Here is a 26,775-nt window from a genome sequence, read left to right on the forward strand (position 1 = left end):
TTTAAAAGTAAATATAATTTGAATAATTTTGCTATATTTTACGTTAATTTTTTTTTTTTAGACAATTACATTTTAGGGTTATTTTTATGATTTTTAGAGTCTATGTATAATTTGCAATGTTTGAACGAGTTTTTCATTGATTCTTTTAAATTTCTATGTGTGTAGATTTGAAACAATGGCCGGATGGATCGACGTTCATGCAACATTCAACGGCGGAGAAACTCATAGGTTGAAGGTTCGGTGCCTTGATGTAGCGTTAAGAGGTCTCAAGGATCAACTGAATGAATTCTACCAAGGAGTCAACCCCAGAGACACAAGGAGGGTGCAAAATATTCTGTATAAACGTCCAAAGCTCGACGAGGGGAGCGTATCATTCACTTGGGTGGAGTTAAAGAACGACGAAAACGTGACGAGCATGTTTTGGGAGCACACCAAGTTCCAGTGGATCGATATGCGGGTGACGTTGCTGAGATCAACTAAAGATATCATCAACAGCTTGATTCCGCCAGAAGATCGTCATTAGTTAGGGTAAGGTGCATTCAAACTACAACATTTGTCTCACCTCTGAAATGGGGTAATTCAAACTTGCCAAACAGCGAGGACTCAAGCATTTCGCTCGCTATTCATGTTTTTCCTTTGAAAAGATTAAATTCTTGTTAGGCTGGTTTAGATGAAGGTATTAGGTGTCAAGGAATGGACCTCATTTCGGTGGCACTTGAATACCTTCATCTAAATCAAGCCTGACAAAAATTTATTCTTTTCAAAGGAAAGCATGAATAGCGAGCGAAATGCTTGAGTCCTCACCGTTTGGCAAGTTTGAATTTACCCCATTTCAGAGGTAAGACAGTTGTTGTAGTTGGAATGCCCCATTTATGTAATGTAACGAAACCTGTATCGCAATATTTATTCGAACGAATTCATGCTATTGTAATATTTATTCGAATTCACGCTATCGCAATATTTATTCGAATTCACTCTATCGCAATATTTTAAATAACATAAAATAATTTTTAAAGAATTCCTAATAATATTCTAAACAAAATAAAACAAAAAAAAATTTTAAAAAAAAAGACTCGGCAGTAAAGTGCCGAGGAATACCTCGGCATTTAAGTACCGAGGAAAACCTCGGCAGTTTACTACCGCCGGTTTCATAATTTCCTCGGCAGTTAACTGCCGAGTCGTTCTGAAGCCAGAAATTGGCAGAACCTGTTGAAGGCAAAATTACATGTGTTTTTACACATTGTAAACACATTGTTTGGATGCCAAAGCTAGTCAAAGAAAATAAATTTGGCTCAATTTAAGTGGCGCAACTGTGTTTAAATGGCAAACTAAAATTGGCTCAATTTAACAAACACTAATTAAACGAACAAACTAATGAACCAAATCATCAAAATGTCATAAACAAAAAAGAACATAATGTCATCAAAATACAAACATAATGTCATCAAAATACATACATAATGTCATGAAAATCCGAAATGTAAACAACAAGTCCTAATCCTACTGCTGGTCCTGGTCCTGCTGGTGCCTCCTCCTCGGTCTCTGGGCTCTCCTCCTGGTAATGATCGGCGCGATCTGCTGCCTAACATCCTGCAAGGCCGCATACAACTGCTGAGGGGTCATGCTCATCACCTCCTGACCCAAAAACTCATCAGCATGGGCAACAGCGCCGCTAACCATGTCATAGGTGTCAGGGGAGCTTCTCGCCTCGTACCGCTCCCACTGCTCTGCAACGATCTGCTCCTCGTTTGGAGGCCTCGGAACATCTCCCGGAAGAAGTGGCAAAATCTGAGGGTGAGACATAAGCGTGTACCATCGTACATAGCCCTCTGCCATACGCCATGGCTGCTCTCCTGCCTGCTCACCCCAATCAGCCTCCTTAAGTGTGTGAGTGCGGAAGTCCGAGAAGGCCTGCACAATCTCAGTCGGTGTCAGCGCTGGAACATCCGTCGGAGGTCTAGGTACCGACTGGACGTATCCGTACTGCCTCAATACCCTCTCCGGCAGGTGACGGTACACCCTACGGTCGCCGCACATGATCCAGCCAGAATACCAAAATACCTCCTCGAAAGGCTGGAACTCCCTGTGCCCTTCGTACGGCCTCCAGCATACGTCATCAAACGTAATGCGATCAAGCAATGACCGATACGTGGCCCCCTCTCCATGACCCTTCTGAAGAGTCCACCTCGCCGCAACCGGTAAATTTTCAATGTAGTCCGGGTTTGGATCAACAGTGTAAAACTTAGGGAAGTGCGACAAAAACCATGCCTGCATAAACCATACAAATCACATATAAATAAATTAAAGTTAACTAAAAAAATAAAATTTACAATTAACAAAAAAAAATATAACAAAATATAACAAAATAATAATAGTTAACAAAAAAAAATTAAAGTTAACGAAAAAATATAACAAAATATAACAAAATAATAATAGTTAACAAAAAAAATTAAATTTAAATTTAATTTTTACTTACAGTGAGCAGTGTCACGCTTCCCCCAAGCTGCCTGTCTCCGGGCAAACAAGCCTGAGCTAACTCATCGTACAGGTATGCAAGTGCCATCCCTCCCCATGAATAAGCACGCATCCCCGCGTAGCCGTCCGCCATAGTCGTCAAATAAATCAACTGGATGCGCTTGTTGCTTCTATCCCCAAACAACAGGCATCCAACCAAGTATAGAAGGTAGGACTTCACACAATAAGTCCTAACCCTCTCCAACTCCTCCAGCTCCTCTGGATCCTGTGTATCCGCCAAAAGGTTGGCTCTACCAAGGTGCGTCGTATAAAACTCCCTCAGCTTAGGATAACTAATGTATCCACCATACTCAGTATTGCAGATTTTCTCTGCCTGCGACCTCGACGCACCCAAGTGAGTCATCAGTAGTGCCTCTCCCTCATGTCTCAGCATCTTCTTCCGGTGGCCCAACATCCGCCCTTCAATCGGGACATGCATAAGACATGCGACATCATCTAAAGTCACAGTCATCTCCCCCATAAGCATGTGAAAAGTGCTGGTCTCGGAATGCCACCTCTCGCATAGAGTCATCAGCAAAGCGTGAGGCACAGTGGCGTAGCCCAAGTATACCAAATCATGTAACCCACTCTGCATAAGCGGATCCCAAAACCATCTCTGATTGGGGTTTGGACGTCCGAGACTCAAAATCTTGGGGCCATGATTAATTGGTTTTACAAAACGCTTCTTGCGGCACTGCAAAAATAGAAAAATAAACATAGTTTAAACAATGTAAACATTTAACTAATAAATATTAAACTTGATAAATGCTAAAATAAAAATAAAGAAAACATATAAAGAAAATCACATATAAAGAAAACATATAAATAAAACATATAAAGAAAACATATAAATAAAACAATTTAAAGAAAATCACATATAAATAAAACATATAAATAAAACATATTTAAAGAAAGTCACATATAAATAAAACATATAAAGAAAACATATAAATAAAACAATTTAAAGAAAATCACATATAAATAAAACATATAAATAAAACATATCAATAAAACATATAAATAAAACATATAATCTAAACATATAAATAAAACAATTTAAATCAAGAAAGGAAAAATAAAGAAAATAATTAAACATAAAGAAAGGAATTAAAAAAAACATATATAAAAGTTAACTAAAAGAAAGAACACATAATTGTTTTTACTTACGTCATCCATATAAAAAAAACACATATAAAAAAACACATATAAAAAACACGTAATTAAACATAAAGAAAGAACATTTAAAAAAAAAAAATACTTACGTCATCCTTATTATACCAAAGCGGCAATGCCACATGACTGGCATAAGAGTGAAGCAAAGATATGTCCTGCGGTCCTCCAGGAAAGGGAGCGTCCGTAGGCAACACCTCCGGGGCAGCCGCTGCTGCAATGTCATCCTCGTCTGGCTCCTCTGGCATATGCGGCTGCTCTGGCATATACTGCTCGTCGTACCCACCGTCGGTCACATCATGGTGATCCTGATAATTCAGGTACTCCACCGCCTGGGTCGGGTCAACCACCTGCGACTCTTCAGGCGGTGCCTGAGAAGCCTCAGAAGGCTGAGAACTCCCTGAACCATCCCCCCCCCTCCGACCTCTTCCCCTCTTTGGGATATGTGCGTTTCTCCTCTCCTTCTCCTTCCGGTAGCTTTGTGTCTGAGCACGCCTACCACCTATCATCTTAGATGGATCAATGGGCTCCTGATCGGCCATATCTACACAAATTTTTAATAAATTAACATCAAGTTCCATAACATAATCAAACACATTAAACACTTACAATAAAATAAAATCATTCATACAATCATCATTATGTCCATCATTTCCATCATAACTTAATCATTTCTATACACTTAATCATTCACATCATAACCTAAATACACTAAAAAATCAATATACACTTAATCAAACTATAATTAACATCACTTCTATCATTTCCATAACCTAAACTAACTAAATAATCAAAATAATTTTCATTGAGGCATTTGATCAAACACTTTGTGTGCAAAGTATAAAACATATTCAAATTGTGTTCATTTGCCACCATTCAAAGCCACATTACCATTTAAACAGCATAGGCAACATCTACATTCATTTATCAATTCAAAAACTACACATGCAATCATCAAATTGTCTATTTTAATCATCAACTCATCATTAACCTAACCACATGCAAACTACTCTAATTTTTTAAAAAAATAAACCTAACAAACTAACATTAACATTGCAATGATTAAGGGTACTTACTTGTGATAATGTGGTGATGATTTGCTTGCAATTCGTGAAAATGTGATTTTGGAGAGAATTTGTTAGTGTTTGAAGCAAAATATTGAAACTGGAACTGCTTCTGTTTCGATCTGTTTATGTTCAGAAAACTTCGGCAGTTAACTACCGAGGAATTCCTCGGCAGTTAACTGCAGCCGGATTTTTAATTCCTCGGCAGTTAACTGCCGAGGGGGCAAAAACGTATTTTACATGTGTGTCCCAGCCTTCTCTAATGTGTGAACAGCAATTTTCTTACCTCACAGTATCTTAGATCACATCGAGTTAAATAGTAAATACATGTGAATCACTCACACCAATTTAGAACATACTTCAAACATTAAATTCTCAGAAAAATCTAACCTTAAAACCTCCATGATCTGTGCTGAGAAGTCCAATCTTAACCTAAAGCCCACGTCATCAACAACTTCGATGTACACTCACATCACCATGGAATAGTAAAAGTTCAGGTCGTATTCTTAATCTTATTACTATTACATTATCATTACTAGCTTTAACTTTGTTTCGGTAACATTTCCTCTTATTCCCCACTCAATTTTTCTTGCTTACAATGTGTTCGATGAAATGCCTCTTTCACTCATTCATTGTTTCTTTTCCAATTGAATCTCTAACTTTTCATAGCCATAGCTTCATTTCCAACCTTCAATAGCCATAGCTTCTTCTTCTTCGTTAACACTTCCAAATGCCACTCAAACCCTCTTCATCTTCTTCTCCATTCAAAAACATCACCTTCCACAAGAAACCACCAATTCCCACACAACCCATTGACCACTCACACCTTTCACAACTCCTCTCAAAACCCAACTCCGATTGGGTCATTTTACTCAACCACCAACTCCACACCAACAAATTACTACTCACACCCCCTTCACTCTCAACTATTTTCCAAAATATTCATAACCCATTACACTCCATCAAATTCTACACATGGGTTTCCTCCATCAACTCTTCATTGGTAAACAACTCTTCCATTCACCGCATTTTAGGTAACACGTTATACCGAAACGGTCCTGTTGTTTTATCTGCTGAGTTTCTTAATGATGTTCATAAGTCAGGATTTAAGGTTACTGAAGATTTGTTATGTGTTTTGATGAGTAGTTGGGGTAGACTTGGTTTAGCTAGATATTGTGTTGATGTTTTCGGTCAAATATCGTTTTTAGGGATTTCGCCGACGACTAGGTTGTATAATTCTCTTATTGATGCATTGGTTAAATCGAATTCGATTGATTTGGCTTATTCTAAGTTTCAACAGATGGTTGGTGATCATTGTTTTCCTGATAGGATAACTTATAATGTTCTTATTCATGGTGTTTGTAAGATTGGTGTTGTTGATGAGGCGCTTCGTTTGATTCGACAAATGAAGGATAAAGGACCTTTTCCTAATGTGTTTACTTATACAATATTGATTGATGGGTTTTGTAATGCTAAGAGGGTTGATGAGGCTTTTGGGGTTTTGGATATGATGAAGGAGAGTAAGGTTTCTGCAAATGAGGCTACTATTAGGACTTTGGTTCATGGGGTTTTCCGTTGCGTTGATCCGAGTAAGGCGTTTGTGTTGTTGTCTGAGTTTTTGGATAGGGAGGAGGATTTTTGTTCTGGTAAGTTAGCTTGTGATACAGTATTGTATTGCCTTGCGAATAATTCTTTGGCGAAAGAGATGGTTGTGTTTATAAGAAAAGCCTTAGCTAGAGGTTATGTTCCTGACAGTTCTGTTTTCAATGTTATAATGGCTTGTTTGGTTAAGAGAGCTGAGCTTAGAGAGGCTTGCGAGATATTTGAAATTTTCACGAAGCGAGGTGTGAAGCCGGGTATTGGTACTTATCTTACACTTGCTGAAGCTTTGTACAAGGATGAACAAAGAGATGAAGGGGATCAAATTTCTGATCAAATGGTTAGTGATGGGTTGATTTCGAATGTCGTTTCATATAACATGTTGATTGATTGCTTCTGCAAAGTAAGCTTGATGGACAAAGCATCTGAGGTTTTCAGTGAGATGCAGCTTAGAGGCTTCACTCCCAATCTTGTTACTTTCAATACACTTATTAATGGACATTGCAAAGATGGAGCAATAGTTAAGGCACGAGAACTGCTAGAGATGCTTTTAGAAAATAGACTTAAACCTGATATATTCACTTTTAGTTGTATAATTGATGGACTCTGTCGATTAAAGAGGACCGAGGAAGCTTTTGAATGCTTTAATGAGATGGTTGAATGGGGGGTTAATCCAAATGCTATTATTTACAATATCTTGATTCGGTCTTTATGCAGCATCGGGGAAACTACAAGATCAGTGAAGCTTTTAAGAAGAATGCAAGAGGAAGGAATAAGCCCTGACATCTACTCCTATAATGCTTTGATTCAAATTTTCTGCAGGATGAATAAGGTTGAGAAAGCTAAAAAGCTTTTTGATTCAATGTCAAAATCTGGCTTTAATCCTGACAATTACACATACAGTGCTTTTATAGCGGCGCTGTCTGAATCTGGGAGATTAGAAGAAGCTAAGAAGATGTTTTACTCAATGGAGACAAATGGTTGCTCTCCTGATTCATATGTATGTAACTTAATTATTAAAGCATTGGTTCGGCAAGATTGTGTTGAAGAGGCCCAAAAGATCGTAGAAAGATGCCGACAGAAAGGAATAGCTTTGAATTGTACTCCTGGTTTGTAGACTTGGTTTCTATTGGTTTTTGGATGCTGCTACATTATTAAGAGTTCCGCAGAAAAGATATTGACACAGGACAGACAGGTACCTTAGATTATAAAGCTCTATTGACATGGAGGATTTGTGTGGAATGTGGATGCATGAATTATTTATTTAATTTTTTTGACCAAAGATGGATGAATTAGCTATGCACATGATGTATGTACTTAACGACCAAAGATACGTGATTTTTTAGTCTTATAATTAAAGGACTATTCTTTTGCTTTTAGTTGCACTTCTATTCTATTAGCTAGTTGCCAAGTGAGTGGACAATAATAATGTTTAGTGTATTCTAGTTTGATCATGTCTGGATTTTGGCAATATATATCCTTCAAACAGACAGGTACCCATGTTTCTTGTTTTATATGCTCTTTGATTATTTATGCCCATGATTGTCTTGCTTGTGATATTTTCTTGAATGCCTGAATCAATTATAGCATTGTTGTTTGTATTGAAGTTGATACATTTCTTCTATATTTCAATGAAACACATTAGTCTTTTAAACCACTTACTCAAAACTGAGATGGGATCTTCATAATTTTCTCAATTTCTTAAGGATTATAGTTTCAGCCATATAATTTTTTATTTCCACTTTTCTTTTGATTATCTCATGGATAGACAGCACATTATTATGAACCTTAAATGGGTCTTTATGCATTTAAATCTGGTGAGGAACACAAATTACATTTGACATATGTAGGAGCACCGACACTTCAAATTGAAGATGTGTCCAGCGCCTAACACTCGACACCAACACATGTAGTTGCATTTAAATACTTCTACTTTCTTAATTTATTGTGTTTACGTGTCAGTATCGGTGCTTCATAGAATTTCACCGCCAAGATTGCATTTAAATTTGAAATAGGGACTTCGTAGTCTGTTTTCCATCACAAGTTACTAGTTGGAAAGCAAGGTTAAGATTGTAATGCAAAAAATTTAGCATGGATAGCAAACTCGCAATCACTGTAATGAGCTTTCATAATTATGTTACTCCTAAACCTTCTCACTTCTCATTAATTTGTGTTTCTAGATAAACTTTATAACAACCAAATTTTTTCATCAAAACATGATATTTATGATAAAATTTGTATCATAACGTATTATGCTGAAATTTAAGGTATAGTATTTTCCTCAGTAACTGAAATTGGATTTTCAATCAATACAAAAATTGTAGAAGGAAGGCTGTGAAACCAGTTGTCCACAAATGCATAATACAAATTTGCAAAATTTATGTTTTATTCATTCAAACTGCTAAGCATTTACAAGTTGCTAGCAGTCACATCAATTCTCCTTTTCCTACTTTAATACTAAAGTTTATGTATTCTAGAAATAGCTTATGAATAGCTTTGAGCTTAATTTTCTTGGTTTTTGTTGAACTTTGGAAACTAACCCTTATTAAACAGGGTCTGTCTCCAAGTTTGGAGGAGATTTTTAGTTGATGTTTCATTCACATTTTTGCAAATTTTGAAATTTTATTGTTTCTTATTTTTATGCATTGCTCGAAACTGTCATAGGCCGATCTGAAATTTCTTTGGGAGAGAAGTCATGGCCAGTTCTAAAATGTTTCCTACGTCTAATACGATATATTATATTACTAGCCCTGATAGTTGTGTGTCTACTTTCATTAGCAGGTGAGGCTTCCTGTTGTTAGCTGTAAGCAGCTTTTCAGCTATGCATTTTCACCATCAGTGCTACAGTAGTGTATGTATGGCATTGAGGCTTCCTGTTGTCAGCTGTGAGCAGCTTTTCAATGTGTGTGTGTGTGTGTGTGGCATTGGGAGGGTCCTCAATTGATCAGAAGCTTCATATAGATGGTAATGCAAGGTGGTCTGAAGATAGATAAAAAACAGATGAGTTGTACCACATATTGATTGCTGGTTACTGTAACAAACTTGAAGAATCTGTAAACAAGTAGAAATTTGGGGCTGCTCCAGTTACAGTATGTTCTGTTCTTTTGCTTTTCAGCTCTGCAATGGTTATACTCGATGGTTTTATATGGTATATCAAAGTTTTTTTTTATATAAAATGTTTATAGTGTTGTTTGTTTGCAATTGGAATGCACTTCAGGCTAAAATGACGGTGAAGCACTGGTCTCCAAATCCAGGATGCAGATCAATCAGAAATAGGAATGAACTTCTTGTGGACGGTATTAATTCTAAATACAGGCCCGCTTCAGTTTGATGACCCTGGTGCAGATGCCAAGAAGCCTATAACTCTGTCTATTTAAGACCAGGACTACATGCACTGCTGCATTTTCCCATTTAGTCGTGTTTGCCTTGCAATGTTTATTAAAATGTTGCCAGTATCTTCTGGCTTGGTTTTTTAGTTTAGATTGTCACTTTTCAGTGATTTTGATTCCAGATATATGATGCAATCAAGTTCTTTTGCATTCCTTTAGAATTTAATCAATTTTTTGCAGCTGCAGAGCTTTCCCAAAGCAATTACTTTCGTTGGCGAATTCTCAGTAACAAAATTGGTAGGAAATTTGTATATATTTTTTGGCTTAATTTTGCATGTTGTTAGAATATATCAATATTCTTATTTATGGCTGATCAGTGTAATTAGCTTAGTTTTTACTACATAGACATATTTTACTATTCCTTTCTGTTTTACATATAAGTGGTACAATATACCAGATCATGTATTTGTATATATAGGGATTCATCCCTTACTCAATAGATGAGTTCATTTTCTACAGAATTAACACATGTCCATGACTAATCTATTGTGGTTTCATAGTTTAATACATAAGATGTCATATCTTTATGTACCTCCCTTACTATTAGTGATAGCAATTTTTTTCGATTGTAGTGGAACAATTGTATGAAATTGAATTGGTAGTTGGAATGTAGCCTAGAATTTATAGTTGTATTAATGGTTGAAGCTATGGATTTAGATTAAAGGAGAAGGAAAATACTAAGGATTTTGAATTGATTGATAAAGAATTGATTTATGCAACAAAAAAAAAAAAACAACTATTGTGTTGTTAATATTCTGCAAATGTCGATAGGAACCTCTTTTAGGTAGAGATTATTTTCGTTGCTAGTTTTGACATAGTTGTTGCCAATGTTACATGCCCTTGGCTTGCTTTGACAATCCTAACATCATTGGAGAGGATTGTGTACCTTCTCCTTAAGGTTATTGCATTGTTACTAACTTTTCATTCTCTAAATCATTGGTGAGGATCGAGTGAATTAAACTCTGCTAATTGCGACACAGAGGCAATGGTCAAGTAGGGTCCAAGGCTCAATATTGCATTATAGTGAGGTTTCACAAATCTAAATATTTGTTATGACTTCTCTTTCTTCGTCAATACTCTAATTTTCACATGGTATGTAATTTTAATCAAGAACTAGTCCTTGTTTAATTCCTATCATGCAGTTTTTTTATCGATCTTTCACATTTTCACTCTTGTTTTAACAATTTTATGCTTGCTGATCAATTTTTTTCGGTGGTGGTTGTCAACTTTGCATAATGAGAAGGATTAGTATATAAATCACAAAAATTTAAGTAAGTAAAAAATATTCAAAAATTAAAAAATTTAAGTATAAATAAACAAATTTTAATTTTACAAAGACCAAAAGTATGTGCTATAAAATTTTATAAACACCAAAACATGCCACTATTTTTTATGATGAGTAGAAACAAAATTGACTATATTTATAGAGATCAAAAACTTATTTAATCCAAAATATAATAACAACAGTCATTTTTTCCTATATCTTCAAAAATAAAATAAAAAACAGTCAGCTTTTCTTAAAAATATATATAAAAAAAATATCAAAGTAATTTCCGAATTCTTAATTATGATACAACTCCCCTAAAAAACAATTATGATACAACTCAACTAAAATGAGTGATGTTATTAAAAAACAAAAGTTAAACTGAGCAACATGTTTTATATCTTGGAACACTAAGTAAATTTGTATGTGAATTAAAAAAATCTTAGAAGTCATGTACTCCCTCCGGTCACATTTATAAGCAATACACAACTTTTAAGGTTCATTGAATAAATAATGTATATGGTCTATAAATGTGACCAGATACATTAATTATTCTATGAATCTAAAAACTTGTTTTTTTGCTTATAAATGTGACCGGAGAAAGTATTGGATAGTTTGCACACAATATTGGTGCTTATATAATGGAGGTATGACTTTTATGGATGCAAATTCAAGGTACATTGTTTCATAAATGAGTGATGAGGCACTCAATATGACCATCACATGTGGGATGACGTCGCCAGCGTCATGCTTGGGCTGAACACACGCATACGTGTGCCCTTCTCTAGTTAACTAAATTCTACGTCAGTCATTAATGAAGCATCAGTGAGGTAAGATCATGTCGTTGGTTCCATAACTGTCAAACGATCTCTACCCTCCACTTTGGTTTCCTCAATGGTTCTCGCACTATATAAGGAGTGTTTCAACCTTCGATTTCTTACACCAAGGGTTCTATTGAGTTATCGAGAGCTTTTTATCTTTTCCCTCTCTTCTGATCAACGTACTTCCGAGCCACTTCTCCATTTTCTTTTCGATTCCTTTGGATTTAAAGAGTGATCTTAAGACAATAGTCTCATTTAAGATATTTAGAACCTTCGTTTTTCTTAGAGTGGTCATTGAACCAAAGTCCCTTCGAGTTGTCCCTTTGAAAGTTATAGTGGTTGTTATATCATAATAGAGTGGTCTTTGTACCACAATGGAATAAGATATAGCTGTAGCTGAGTTGTTTTATCCTGGGGACATCGTGGTTGATAGTTTGTTTGCACAATTTCGGACAGTGCCACGAATCATGTTAAAGATAGTGACATACTCCATGATTCATCACACCAATTTCTTCGGTGGCTGGAAATATTTTTGAATTGTTTCTAACTATAGTTCCGACATTATATGATTAATTATGTCATTGATGCATTATATGATTCATCACACCATATAGCGTTTTAACATTGATGCATTTTTAGGATTGTATTTGAACATACGACCTCCGATTAAGAGGGAGGAGATCTTTACTATCTCATTCAAGTACTTTTGGGTATGATTAATTATTGTTATAAATATTTATCGAAACAATAAAAATTCAATTATTCATTAGAGTTTCATATTTTTTTATTTGAAAATATATACTTCATCAATTTCTTTACTAGAGACATTATATCACTTTTTTTATCGGTTTATCATGTTATTGGTACGAAGTTTACAATATTGTCGGTTAACAATGACAATCTCACTGAAAAAACCTTAGGACACACAAGTTAAATTATGTCATTTGATCAACTGAATTTTGTCCAAACGTAAAATTGAGGATTGAAAACATTGACGACTTTGTTTATGAGGTCCAAATCTCTTCTTTTTTTTTTTTTTGACAAATCTCTTATTGTTTGAATTGCTGGTATACACTTAATCACTTTAAATTCCCTAAAAAAAAAACTTAATCACTTTAAATAGTCGATTTATTTTTCAAAAAAAAAATGCTATACATTTTGTGAAAATTTTAATGATTAGTGGCAAAAAGTATATGATGTAAAATCCTTCTTTAGGAAAGCAAAGTAAAAATAAGATGTTTTTTTTATAGAATAACAAGCAAGATTATACCAAAAGAAAAGAAAATTTTCAAAACGATAAAGATATAGAAGTTTTTTTGAATAAAAAGATAAAGAAGTTAGTCAAAAAAAGAGAGATAGAGGTTCAATCACTCACTCCACCCTTCAACTTTCACTACTCTCTTCCTCAAAATATATATCGTAACAACACTTCATAAATTCACAACATCATGAAAAATAGTACTTCACCTCTTTCTCTTCATTCTTATGATCAGCAAAAAAAAGGTATCATAATAGTGATGATATTGATTGGTCTCTTTCAAATGAGAAACAAAGTTTAAGAATGTATGAATGTGAGATGTGCAACAAAGATTTCAGTTCCGACAATGCACTCGGTGGCCACAAAACGTCTCACCGCTCCAACCTTCTTCATAAGGGCACCATCAACCTATTAAAAAGAAAAATTCATGTCATGTTTATAAGAAGGTTTTATTATCCAACAAGGCTTTGTACGGACACAAGAAGTGCACGATCAAAAACTATTTTAAAATTTCAGTATATTGAGAGATTATTATGGCTTCACGTTACACATTCAAAGAGCAAAATAATTATTTGTCCTTCTTTATTTTGCACGAAATGTTCTAATGAGATATGGGACGAGGGAGTTGTAAAATAGAATGTGGGAAAAAAGTTTAATAAAAAACTCCTAAATACATAAAGTCATTATTCTCTTCAACAAATAATGATAATTGTTGTTGCTGATGGAGGATATAGGACAGCTCTGAAGAATGAAACTGCTCTGTACAAAAGAGGGTCCACATCAAACGTGTACGAGATACGAGAGATTCATGTGTCAAATATGTGTGCAAATGAGTGACATAAATATTGTAAAAAAAAATGTAGTTGATACATACGTCAATGGCTCAATAACCACAATCTCCATCCGATCCCACGTCTACAACGTGATCAATGTATGGGGATGAATCTTCATAGAAAATTGGTTTGTTCTTCGACTGGTGTATGTATGAGAGGAGGAACATATCTTTGAGATGAGGGCTGGTGTGTGGAATGGTTTACGGTATATATAGTCATTAAATATAATTAAATATTTTATTGAAGTGCACTGATAACGGCTAAAAATAGTGATGCAGATTTGAATATATATGCAGAACATTATTGTTAGCTTATTCATCAAGTTTGCAAATAGGTTTATAATTGGATGTTCGGACAGTTTCGAATTTACCCTTCACTTAGCACACACTTGGAGTGTATTTTCTCGGTTGCCACTGACGTACACGAATTTCCCGCATGAGCTTGGTTGCATGTTCAGCGCAATTGGAGTTCAAATTTTCCTGGACCGCTATTTCCCGCATGAGCTTGGTTGCATGTTCAACGCACTTTGGGCGCGGATTTCCCCAATAACGGCACACAAGAAATGTGTCCAAGTATTTAGAGCATATCAACGTATCAACAAATAGAAAAAGAAAAACAATGGGAAGTATCGGTGCATAAACGCCTTGTGGTATGTTTACAGTTTTCAACAATTTCTTGGTTCTCTACCACAACCAATGAGGTGCAAGTTCTTCCTAAGAAAATAAAAACATTGTCTCTCATCATACATGGACCATAAAATGCCTAGACTCAGAGTTAGACATCTACAACAACTGGCCTGTATCATACATCTATTCATTTGGTTCTAAACCATCTAAAATGCTGCATTATATATCTATCCATAATCACCAACCACTAATATTATCCCTGTACAAGCTCTGAACTTACATTATATAATTTATATACAATGACAAAAGCTAAAAACATCGGAGCTACATGCTTACATAGGATGGAGCTAAGACTTGGAAATGCTTAGCCCAAGAGCAGGAATGGACAAACAAATTAAATCAACATAGTGAATAATCACATAACTGTTCTAGATTAAGCATACATGATGAAACTCCAATTCCTGATCTTCATCACCGCGCGGCAAAATGCATGTACTCTAGCCAACATGAGTTAGAAAAAACAGAGGATGATATAATAGCTATTAAGTGATTTTGGATCATGACATAAAAAGTTCATTAAGCAAGCACTTATACAGTTCCACAAAGTTTTGTAAGGTTGAAGCCTTCTCAAAATCATGGCAATCCTGCCATTGAAAACCAAAACAAAATAATTAAGTATACATTACTAAGCCCAGCACAAAACAAAAGCCCATCTCAAATCTTGCCTTTTAGACATTAAACGTAGCTATTAAATAAAATAAAAAAGAGTTCATAACTAAATGAGGAAAGTGACACATCTGTAAAGTAGAGAATACATCAGTACATCACACCATCAGTTATGCAAAAATGGAGCATCATGTAAATCAATACCATTAAAATAATACAAATATCAATAAATGAACGGTTATTTGCAGATTGTGTTACCCTCACTTATAATCGTGTTCTGCTCTTTCCAATTCAAAACACATAAAATTATCAAACTAATAAATCGATTCATTAGGTAAAGAAACAAAGCTAAAAGAGTAAATTTAGTGAGGGTCTGAGTCTGAGGGAACATTTGGTTATGTGAGAAAAGTTGTGATTTGTAAAAATCCATGTCAGTGAAATAACAACAGTTAAAGAGAGATGAATGTAAATGTTTGATCTGCATATACCAAGCACAAACTACAGAAAAAAATGCTCATATATGAGACAGTGTTGTCAAGTAGCAGCTATAGCATAACGAATTTGAACAAATCATTATTGTTTTGTGATATTCTAACTAGTAAAAAGTGTTGTTAAATAGCAGTTAGAGCAGCGCTATAGCACTGTAGCATAGCAAAATTTGAACAAAATATTATTTTTCCCGATCCGCAATTGACAACAATGACACGAGCAACCATGGTTTGAATATGTTTGCAAAACAGACTACAAAAATTCAGACACAAGTCAAACTTCAACCTAACTATAAATTTTTTCATAATCCAATGTACACCTGGATGTTTGAAGTATCACAATACTTTTAAACCTATAACTCATCATCATCATCATAATAAAGTTTACATTAGAATAGAGACAGCACAAACTACCAAATAGAAAGGCACAATTATCCATGGCGAAAACAAAAAAGATAATTGATAGAATTAGGATTCACCTCAGCTATCCATGGCCAAAATTCGGCTGCAGCAACCTTACAAAACTACATAGTTACATACATATAGACAGCTTGCCTGTCCACTCGTCTGCGATGCCATAATCTAAGCTGAGTTCTCTCAGAGGAGGGATGTTCTCCATTGCATATAGCATAACATGAGGGAACATTAAATTGTTGTGATCAAACAGAACATACTGAACAAACACATTCGGACTCGAACTATGGCTCATGTAACAAGCAACATTTCTCATTGTTGATACATCCAGAGAATAATCTAAAGGAGGAATTGAGGGATATGATGGACGCACATAATCAGGGTATATCTGAGACAAATCCCCCCATTCTGCCCATCTATCTGAAAACCGATTAGGATATATTAAGGAGTCACCATTCATTGTTAAAATTTGAGCTTGCTCCCTTGTTAAAATTACACCCGTATACTCGCAGATAAAGGCTCCGGCCTGAATAAGGTCCAAGGACCTAACTCCCCAACCAGTCTGCGCAGACCTAAACACTTCCAACCTATGCCTGATCCCCTTTTGTGCAACACGATTCCGACAATTGGGAGGACAGGAGCAAAAAGGGCCACATTCAAAAATCAAAGGCCTCCCTCTCACAAGCAAACCCTGAAGATTATAGGGAAACTCTCCTCCATTCTTCATAGAGCAAAAGCAGCCATCAGTACAAGCCTCCACACATTCACAGCCAGTAGCATTCCCACTCTGATGAAACACAAACTGCGGAAAAGTAGTTTTCGGAAGATACTCATAATAAAGAGGATCTTGATTGTCATCTATATCATTAAATAGCCTAATAGGAACATTCTCCCTCTTGTGTGAAATATCAACAGAAAGACAATACATAGGCTTAACATCCAACCCAATTTTCTTAATCTCCCTAGCCTCTTTGAGAACAGCACTACCCATCTTAGCCTGCCCCTCAATTCTCCATAGCTTATACTTATAAACTCCAAAACCAGACTTCCCTACATCAAACCAACAATCAACAATCCTATACAATCCATCATAAACATAAACCTTACCAGAACCGGACGCGCTCCCTTCATACTTCATCCCACGAATAACCCTAACCTCGATTCCATAATGCATACTCCTTTCCAAAGCAAGGTTTCCGCCCACCAATTTCTGATCACAAATTTGCCTTGAGGAATTCTTCTCCTGCCCTCCATGGCCAGTGTAGATTATAACATCACCGTCATCCAATTCCATATCATCCTCATAACCACCCGAAACAATCACACTGGTAGCAATGGGCTCACCATTTGAGCACCTACTTTTAGGAAGGTAATCAATGCCAGCTTGTATCTGCATATGCAAACCAATTACACACAATTCCATCCTAAACAAAAACACATCACCAACATAAACTCCAGGTATCGGTCCAACTATCCTCTTATCGCGGTACAGCCACAACTCACGCTTCCTCATTAACGCTGCAGCTCTCATATCACCACGAATTCGATTACGACCACGACGCCTTCTTCCATTCGACATCTCTCCCTCCAACCCTGTAGCCGCCACCCTACTTTCCTCACCGACTCTCATCTCTGCCTCCATAACTGCAACTTCAGCAGCCAACATCCTCTCCTCAGCCAACCTCCTCTCCTCAGCCAATCTCCTCTCTTCCTCCACAGCAACTTCAGCAGCCAATTTCCTCTCATCAGCCATTCTCTTCTCCTCCTCAACACTCGCCAACACACGAAGCGAATCATAAATCATCCTAGTCTTCCTCATCACATCACGAAAATGCATCTGATCCTTCATACTCAGATCTGAAACTCTCACAAGCTCCATCACCTGGCTTGCTTTCTTCCTAACCACCGCAACTGCCGTCTCTTGTTTCTCCGGAACAACAACAATTGCTCGATCATTTCTCTCACACGGCTCAGAATCAATAGAATCCACCCCCAAATTAGGAGGGTTCAGATTTAGGTCAGGGTTACAACCATTGACCAAATTCTCCATTGAAACAGCAGAAGCATTGTTGGAATCTTCAATTCCCATAAAAGGGTAAAGCGATTTACCAAAAGTAGCATTGAAAAGCTGTGAAATACGGTAGTATTCGGTGTATAAATCGGATTGATCATCGGTTTCTGAGCCAGGAGAGAAATGGGGTTGTTGTTGAGAATCTTGGGTCGCGAAGAAATCATCAAAAGGCTCCGGTTTTGGAACGAGCAGCGTCTGAAGCGGTGCTCCGGAGGAAATGGTGGTGGTTGGGGGTGGAGGTGAGAAATTAGGGATTTGGTTGGAAATAGTAAAATTGGGGGTGGGAATAGCAACAGAAACATGAGAAGAAGGTTGAGAAGGAGAAGGAGTTTCAAGGGTTAATGAGAAAGGATCCATTTGAGTTGTTATGATGATGAAGGTGAATGAAAATTGAGTGAAGTGTGAATGTACTTTGTGTTCAAGGGAGGTTAGAGAAAGAGTGGCATTGGAGTGAGTGAGGTAATAGAAATGAAATGAAAAAAATATGAAAGTGGAGAACAATTTGATGACAGAAACAAGGTACTCTTTCAGAAGATTTAATGTGTGATGATGTATAAGATTATAAATATTTGTTTATACTTACTCTTTCTTAGTATTAATTATTATATAGACTAGCGAAAAGACGGGCACTCACGTGTCTGTCTTTCCGCTCTTTTTATTACGCTAACATTTGAAAATTAATAAAAAATGAATGGTGTCTTTTTTTATGAAATTTTGATTTTGAATAAAACTAACAAAAATATAAATGTTTGTTGCTTTCAAGTTATAAAAATCAATCTAACCATGATTATCTATTTCAACGACACAGAGAATCAATCAATAGTATATATATAAAGTAAGATTTTTTATGCCACGTGTCACTTCCACATTCATTCTCAATATTTTTATTATTTTTTCTATTTTTAAAAATCAATATTTTATTGGGTTAATTAAGTAAATGGTCCCTGTAAATATTCAAAATTTTGTTTTTAGTCCCTATAAAATAAAATCACACTTTTTAGTCCGTATAAAATTTTCCAACAGCATTTTTAGTCCCTATAAAAAATTTTCATTAGCATTTTTAGTCCCTATAAAAAATTTCCATCAACATTTTTGGTCCCTAAAATGCTTAAGGAAAATGTCACAAGTACTAAAAAGTTTGATTTTATTTTATAGGGACTAAAAACAAAATTGTGAATATTTATAGGGACTAAAAACTTAATTAAACATGTTTTATTTAACATAAATATCTCAACAACATTTTGAAGGTGAGAAAAACACAAGAAGAGGGGTTGAATTGTGTTTTGAAAAATTCTTCGTTTCTCTTAAAAAACTGAACACACTGATCAGAAGCTAGGTGAGACAGCTTCTGAAGTGATAATCAGAATCTAAATGCAGCGGAATAAAACAGAGAGAGAGAGAGAGAAGAAGAACGACACAAAGCAATTATACTGGTTCCTTCCACAATCCGGAAGTAGTCCAGTCCCCCTTGCACTTCCAAGGAGATTTCACTATGAGTAATATCTGATTACAAATGCTCAAGCACACAAGCAAGAGACTTCCAATGCTCAAGCACACAAGCAAGAGACTTCCTTTGCTCAAGAACACAATCAAGAGACTTCCTGCTCAAGCACAACTGCAAGAGACTTCCTAACTAAACAAAATTACACAGAAAATTGTTTAAGGTTGAACACTTGATATACAATCAGAGGTGCTCACAATACAAATCAGATACAGACTCAATGGACTTAAGAATTTCTAAGATATGACTTTGAGACACAGAAATTCTAAGTGAATGCAGAACAATTTCAGCAGAGGTTTGGTACTTGTGAAAATCTTGTGAGTCTTTCGTTTAGCGTTCTTGCTTTACCAATTCTCTAGGTCTTCACTCCTTTATATAGAGGTGTGAAAGAGACGTTGTGAAATTGCCAGCACACCAAAGAGTCGTTATTGAAGCTTGATCTTTCACCAATGATCTTTTGCCTGATTTGGTTGTTGTCCTATGAAGAACCAATTTGAAATCCATTCCTTATCCAAAGGAACATAAATGCAGGCGAGACCGTATTCTGGAGCTGTTTTCTTGTCTTGAAGCGTGGACACAAAACAGAGTAGTGGAGAACGTGGTTGTACAATTCGTACAAAGTACAATGTCAACGCTTTCGTCCAAAATGCAAGCACAAGCCTTCAAACACCTTTGAAATGACCGTTGCAAAATTCCACTAATCCTATGTTTGTGTTTTCGAATCCAATGGACAGCTTTTGCATTGATAATTCTTCAATTCTTGAATCTTTTGCAAATCCAGTTGAGATTCAGCTTCTGGTGAAATAGCTTCTGATGAGGCAGCTTCTGATGATGCAGCTTCTGATGATATGACTTCTGCAGCTTCTGATGACGCAGCTTCTGATGATGTGGCTTCTGGACCTCTTGTCTTCAGAAGCACTATTCTTCAGGAGTGGCTTACTTCAGGAGCGCTATTTCTTCAGGAGCAGCTTGACTTCAGGAGCACTTTGCCTTCAGAATCATCTAAGCTTCATTTTCTTTTGCTCTTTATTTGCTCATTCAGAACCAATGATGATGTAACTTTATAATTATGGTCCTGTACACTTGAACAAATATTAGCTAGTCCAATTTACAATTTTTAATACCTTGTTATCATCAAAACTCTTTAAGGTTCATTGTTAAACACATTTTGTTCCAACACATTTTGATATTATCTACTCAATAATTTCTTTAAATTTTTTATTGAATTTCTAATATTTTATGTAGCGGAAATATCTCAACAAACTACACATAATACTTTCAACAAAGTTTGCATATACGATCTTATTTTATGATTAAAAGACTCCAATTTGTTTATTTGTTTTTTGGAAAAGAAGCTTCAATTAGTTATTACTAATCTTTTAGCACTATATCATTCAATTAGTTTTTATGTTTGAGGGGAAAAAAGGTTCGATTAGTTTTTTTTTTTTGATAAAAAAAGGTTCGATTAGTTATTATGTTTTCTTTTAGCAGCATATTCTAATTCAAATGTTAATTATAAATAAATAAATTTTCATCAATCACATATTTACATATTTTGAGCACAAGCAGAATCCTCAAACCTTCTTTTCATCTAACATTTTTCCTTTTTCAGGTTTGCCAAACACCACTTTTATTATTTTTCATACATATACTTTGATATATATATATATATATATATATATATTTCAACAACTTTCTTCCTTTTCATTCGATTTTTCTCTCTCATACGCATGGGCCACGAAACAAACTCATGACCTTTAAAGGGACCCAAAACTCTTACCGCTTGGACTAATTCATTATTGATTTTGTTACACTTTTTATTCTTGCATTGGACATTCATCTCATCATTTATATTTATTTTTATGATATTATTATAATTGTAAATTTAAATAAATTCAATCTAATATACTGACACGTGTATTCCTGCATACAAACTTATAAAACTTATTTAATATCTAACCCGGGCAATGCCGGGTCTCTAAACTAGTAATACAATATAACAACAAAAAATATAATCTAAGTTCTTTTTTTAATGACACCAACAACAATTTTATTATAGTCCCTAAAAAAAAACAATTTTATTGTAGAAAAAGTTGTTTAAGGGTATAATTGGAATGATGAAAAAGTAAGTATAAATATACTCATCTAGTTTGTTACACTTTTTAAATGATAAAGGAAAAAACAAAAAATATATATTTATATTGTGTTTGTTACATTTGTTTTAATATTTAAATTTATTCTTATCTATTGTTTAAAGGTATAATTGCAATGATGAAAAAGTAAGTATAAATATACTCATCTAGTTAGTTACACTTTTTAAATCATAAAGGGAAAAAAATATTCATATCGTGTTTGTTACATTTGTTTTAATATTTAAATTTATTCTTAGCTATTTGTTACATGTGTTATTTGTATTAAAAATTAAGGGTATTTTTGAAAAGAAAAATCCAACCCAAAAATACTGAAAGGGATAGTTTTCTTTATATATATATGGACAAATCTCGAATATGATTATCTTGAGAAAAAATTATGAAAGAATTAAGGTAAATATATTAAAAAAAAATTAGGGGATATATTAAACATCAATAATAGCATTTTTTTTAGAGAATTTTTTTTAAGAAAGCATTTTTTTAGAAGATTATTAATAGCGATTTTTGTTTTGACAGACATTATTAATATTAATTATAATAGACTTTGTCGATAAGATTTGACTTCATTGATAATGTTGATATTGTAAACTTAGACATCTTTATCAAGATTTGAATCTGAGACCTTGTAGTTGTGTGTGGGAATTTTTATAGTATTTTCCATTTTCTTTAGAGTATGCACTTCATTTAAATTATTGCATTTATAATTTAATCTTTTTATAATATTATTTAAATCTTTAATTAAACAAATCAGTCAAATCTCATTGCAATATAAATAATTTCACCGCAATAGTAACAATATCGAGCACTTTATGAAAAGTTTATTTTGATTTAATTTGTCAAAATTATTTGATTGTATTATATGCAACAAAAATTATAACCAAGTGTTATAAAATAGATATATACAATTAATGCAATAGAAAAGTAGACGTGAATATTGTATGTGTTATTGAAAACTATGTAATCACCTTGTTCCGCAACTTTCTTTTAATATGTGGACCCCGTTAGTTTGACTGAGATTATCAGAATTCAGTGTAATTTTTGAATATGAAGGGTTCAAATAAAAAGAATAATAAAGGATTGCAATAAGAAGGAAAGAAAGATTAGTTAAAAAAATATGAAAGAAAGATTTCAATATGGGACCTCATGCAAAACATATTTTATCTTGATTGTGTAGAAAAAAGGAAAGAGATCATCACTCTAGGTAAAAAAAGATTAAAGAAAATGAAATCTTACAATATTATCCATGACCAAAATACAGTTTTAGCAGTCTTACAAAACTACTTAGTTACATACATACTGGTAGCTTGCCCGCCCACTCGTCAGGGATGCCATAGTCTATGCTGAGTTCTCTCAACGGAGGGATGTTCTCCATTGCATATAGCATGAGACGGGGGAACATCAGATTGTTATGATCATGGAGAACAAACTGAACAAATACATTTGGACTCGAACTATGGCTCAAATAGCTAGCAACATTTCGCAGTGTTGATATATCCATAGAATAATCTATATCAGGTATTAATGGATATGATGGACGAACATAATTATTGTATATCTGAGACAAATCCCCCCATTCTGCCCATCTATCTATAAACCTTTTTGGATATATTAACGAGTCGCCATTCATTGTTAAAATTTGAGCTTGTTCCCTTGTTAAAATTATTCCTGTATACTCACAGATAAAGGCTCCAGCTTGAATAAGGTCCAAGGACCTAACTCCCCAACCAGTTTGTGCAGACCTAAACACTTCCAACCTATGCTTGATCCCCTTTTGAGCAACACGATTCCGACAATTGGGAGGACAAGAGCAAAAAGGGCCACATTCAAAAATCAAAGGCTTACCTTTCACAAGCAAACCCTGAAGATTATAGGGAAACTCTCCTCCATTCTTCCTGGAGCAAAAGCAGCCATCAGTACAAGCCTCCACACATTCACAGCCAGTAGCTTTCCCGCTCTGATGAAATAAAAACCACGGAAAAATAGTTTTTGGAAGATACTCATAATGAAGAGGTTCTTCATTGTCATCTATGTCATTAAATAGCCTAATAGGAACATTCTCCCTCTTGTGTGAAATATCAACAGAAAGACAATTCATAGGCTTAACATCCAACCCAATTTTCTTAATCTTCCTAGCATCTTTGAGAACAACACTACCCATCTTAGTTTGCCCTTCAACTCTCAATAACTTATACTTAAAAACTCTAAAACCATTCATCCCTTCTTCAAACCAGCAATCAATAATCCTATACAATCCATCATAAACATAAACCTTACCAGAGCTAGACGCACCCCCTTCATACTTCATCCCACGAATAACCCTAATCTCGATCCCGTAATGCATACTACGCTCTAAAGCAAGGTTTCCACCCTCTAATTTCTGATCACAAATTTGAATTGAGGAATTCTTCTTTCTTCCTCCTTGGCCGGTATAGATTATTACATCACCATTATCCAATTCCATATCATCCTCATAACCGCCTGAAACAATCACACTAGTAGCAATTGGCTCGCCATTGGGAGACCTACTTTTAGGAAGAAAATCAATGCCAGCTTGTATCTGCATATGCAAACCAATTACACATAATTCCACCATATACAAGAAAACATCACCAACATAAACTCCAGGTATCGAACCAACTATCCTTTTATCGCGATACAACCATAACTCTCGGTCCTTCATTAACCTCGCAGCCCATATGTCACCACGAATATGATTATAACGTCTTTTTCCATTCAACATTTCGCCCTCCATCCATGTTGCTGCCTCTTCCATGTTCTCATCACCAGCTCCCATCTCCGCCTCCATAATCGCAACTTCAGAAACAAATATCCTATCCTCATCCAACCTCTTCTCCTTAACCAATCTCTTATCTGCCTCCATAAAAACTTCGTCAGCCAATTTCTTCTCCTCAATAATTCTTTTCTCATCCTCAATACTTGCTAACACACGTAGCGAATCAAAAGTCATCCTTGTTCTCCTCATCACGTTGCAAAAATGCATCCGATCTTTCATACTCATATTTGAATACCTCACAAGCATCTGACTTGCCTTTTTCTTAACCAGAGCTACTGCCGAACATGATTCTTGTTTATTTGAAATGGGCACAATAGATCGATCATTTCTATCATCCACAAAATCCACCCCCATATTAAGGTTATGATTTAGTCCAAGGTCAGAAATATTGACTGAGTTCTCCATTGAAGCTGCAGAAGCATTGTTGGAATCATCGATTTTGAGAAAATGATAAAGGGATTTATCGGAAGTAGCATTAGAGGGTTGTGGAATGTTGTAGTACTTAGTGTAGAGGTTAGATTGATTGGTGTGTTCATATCCAAGAGGGAAATGAGATTGATTGTTGTGTTCATATCCAGAAGGGAAATGAGGTTGTTGTTGGGAACCTTGGGTGGTGAAGAAATCATCAAAATGATTAAGTTTAGGGACGAGTATGGTTTGAAGCGGTGCTCCGGTGGAAATGGGAGTGAGTTGGGGATTGAGGGTTGACATGTTAGGGATTTGGTGAGAAGAAGTTTGAGAAGGGGAGGTAATAGAAGGGGTTTCAAGGGTTAATGATAAAGGATCTATTGGATTCATGGTGAAGGTGAATGAGAAGTGAGTTTAGTGAAGTTTTGTTTTATTTTATTTTAAGGGAGGTTAGAGAAAGAGTTTCATTGAAGTGATATCATGAAATTGAAATAATATGAAAGTGGAGAACAATATGGTGACAGAAACAAGGTACTCTCTTAGAAGATTTAGGAATTGATATTATAGGTGGGATGATGTATAAGATCACAAATATTTGTTTGTTGGCTTCATTTACCATTTCTTACTATTATATAGACATATAATTTATCGAAAAATCTTGAATATGATTATCTCAAATGACAAATAAATTATGAGAAATGTTGACCGTAGAAAACGCTTAAAAACATTCAATGAACCTATAATTCATCGAAAAATCTTGAATATGAATATCTCATATGGAAACTAATTAAGAGAGACATTGACGCGAGAAAAAATTATGTGAGACCAATTTTATTTTAAGGTAAATATATTAAACATTACTAATATCAATATTTCTTTTGAACGAGCATTATTAATATTAATTATATTGTACTTTGTTTGAAAGACCTGACTCACTTGATAATGTCGATATTGTTAGATTTGATACCTTCATCTGGGTTGGAACCCTCGACCTCGTAGTTGTGTGTGGAGTTTCAATTGTGCTTGAAATTTTCTTTTAAGTATACACTTCATTTAAAATGTTATATTTACAATTTTATCCTTTTTATAATATTATTTAAACTTTTTTTATTAAAAAAAACCAATCAAATATCATTGCAATATGAACAATAGTGAATACTATAAATGGAGTTTATTTTGTTCTTATTTGCCAAAATAATTTAATTGTGTTATATGCCAAATATTTATAACAAACTATAGTAAAATAAAGGCTTCAATAGGTCTTTCGTCCCTGCAAATATAGGTCATTTGAATTTTCTTCCCTGAAGTTACTAATCCTTCCAATCTGCCACTGCAAATATTAATCATTTGAAAAATGGTCCTAATTACATCTGATTTGTAACTTCAGGGACGAAAATTCAAATGGCCTATATTTGCAGGGACGAAAGACCTATTTAAGCCAACCACCTCGCCCAATCATCACTTGCCACATGGGCACCACATCGCTAATGACAGCCACGTCAGCAAAAAAAACCTAATTAAGACCAAAAATCAAATGATTAATATTTGCAGTGGCAGATTGGAAGGATTAGTAACTTCAGGGACGAAAATTCAAATGGCCTATATTTGCAGGGACGAAAGACCTATTTAAGCCTAAAATAAATATACAATTAAACAGAATAGAAAAGTAGGCATGGTCATTGTTGCACGAAAACTATGTAAACACCTTATTTTTCGCCTTTCTTTTAACATGTGGGCTCCATTAG

The 26,775-nt window shown here is 35.0% G+C and overlaps 1 protein-coding gene and 2 pseudogenes across 3 annotated transcripts; 1 reads left to right on the forward strand and 2 right to left on the reverse strand.

Annotated features, from left to right (window-relative positions):
- Positions 1-5,030: 5,030 nt before the first annotated feature.
- PPR40 (pentatricopeptide (PPR) domain protein 40) lies at positions 5,031-10,201 on the forward strand. 2 transcript variants are annotated; one of them, XM_085731330.1, is made up of 3 exons: positions 5,031-7,542; positions 9,126-9,436; positions 9,565-10,201. In XM_085731330.1, the coding sequence occupies exon 1, from the start codon at positions 5,479-5,481 to the stop codon at positions 7,462-7,464; it is 1,986 nt and encodes a 661-aa protein (XP_085587456.1). In that variant the 5' UTR covers positions 5,031-5,478; the 3' UTR covers positions 7,465-7,542; positions 9,126-9,436; positions 9,565-10,201. The 2 variants fall into 2 exon arrangements, with proteins under 2 accessions (XP_085587456.1, XP_085587455.1); XM_085731329.1 differs by having other exon boundaries at positions 9,129-9,436.
- Positions 10,202-14,762: 4,561 nt separating this feature from the next.
- LOC146900367 (histone-lysine N-methyltransferase family member SUVH9 pseudogene) lies at positions 14,763-18,687 on the reverse strand (annotated as a pseudogene). Its single transcript, XR_015021049.1, has 2 exons — positions 16,172-18,687; positions 14,763-15,182 (listed from the first exon to the last, which is right to left on the reverse strand). The product of XR_015021049.1 is annotated as a histone-lysine N-methyltransferase family member SUVH9 pseudogene (transcript).
- Positions 18,688-23,024: 4,337 nt separating this feature from the next.
- Positions 23,025-25,610, reverse strand: LOC146900368 (histone-lysine N-methyltransferase family member SUVH9 pseudogene; annotated as a pseudogene).
- Between the last annotated feature and the right edge of the window lie 1,165 nt (positions 25,611-26,775).

This window comes from Medicago sativa, chromosome 8 (assembly GCF_051527215.1).
Source record: "Medicago sativa cultivar Bolivia chromosome 8, Bolivia_mono, whole genome shotgun sequence".
In the NCBI taxonomy this organism is placed as follows: domain Eukaryota; kingdom Viridiplantae; phylum Streptophyta; class Magnoliopsida; order Fabales; family Fabaceae; genus Medicago; species Medicago sativa.

Coding starts and splice junctions, on each gene's coding strand:
- PPR40 (XM_085731330.1), top strand. CDS start 5,479: ATGCCACTCAAACCCTCTTCATCTTCTTCTCCATTCAAAAACATCACC.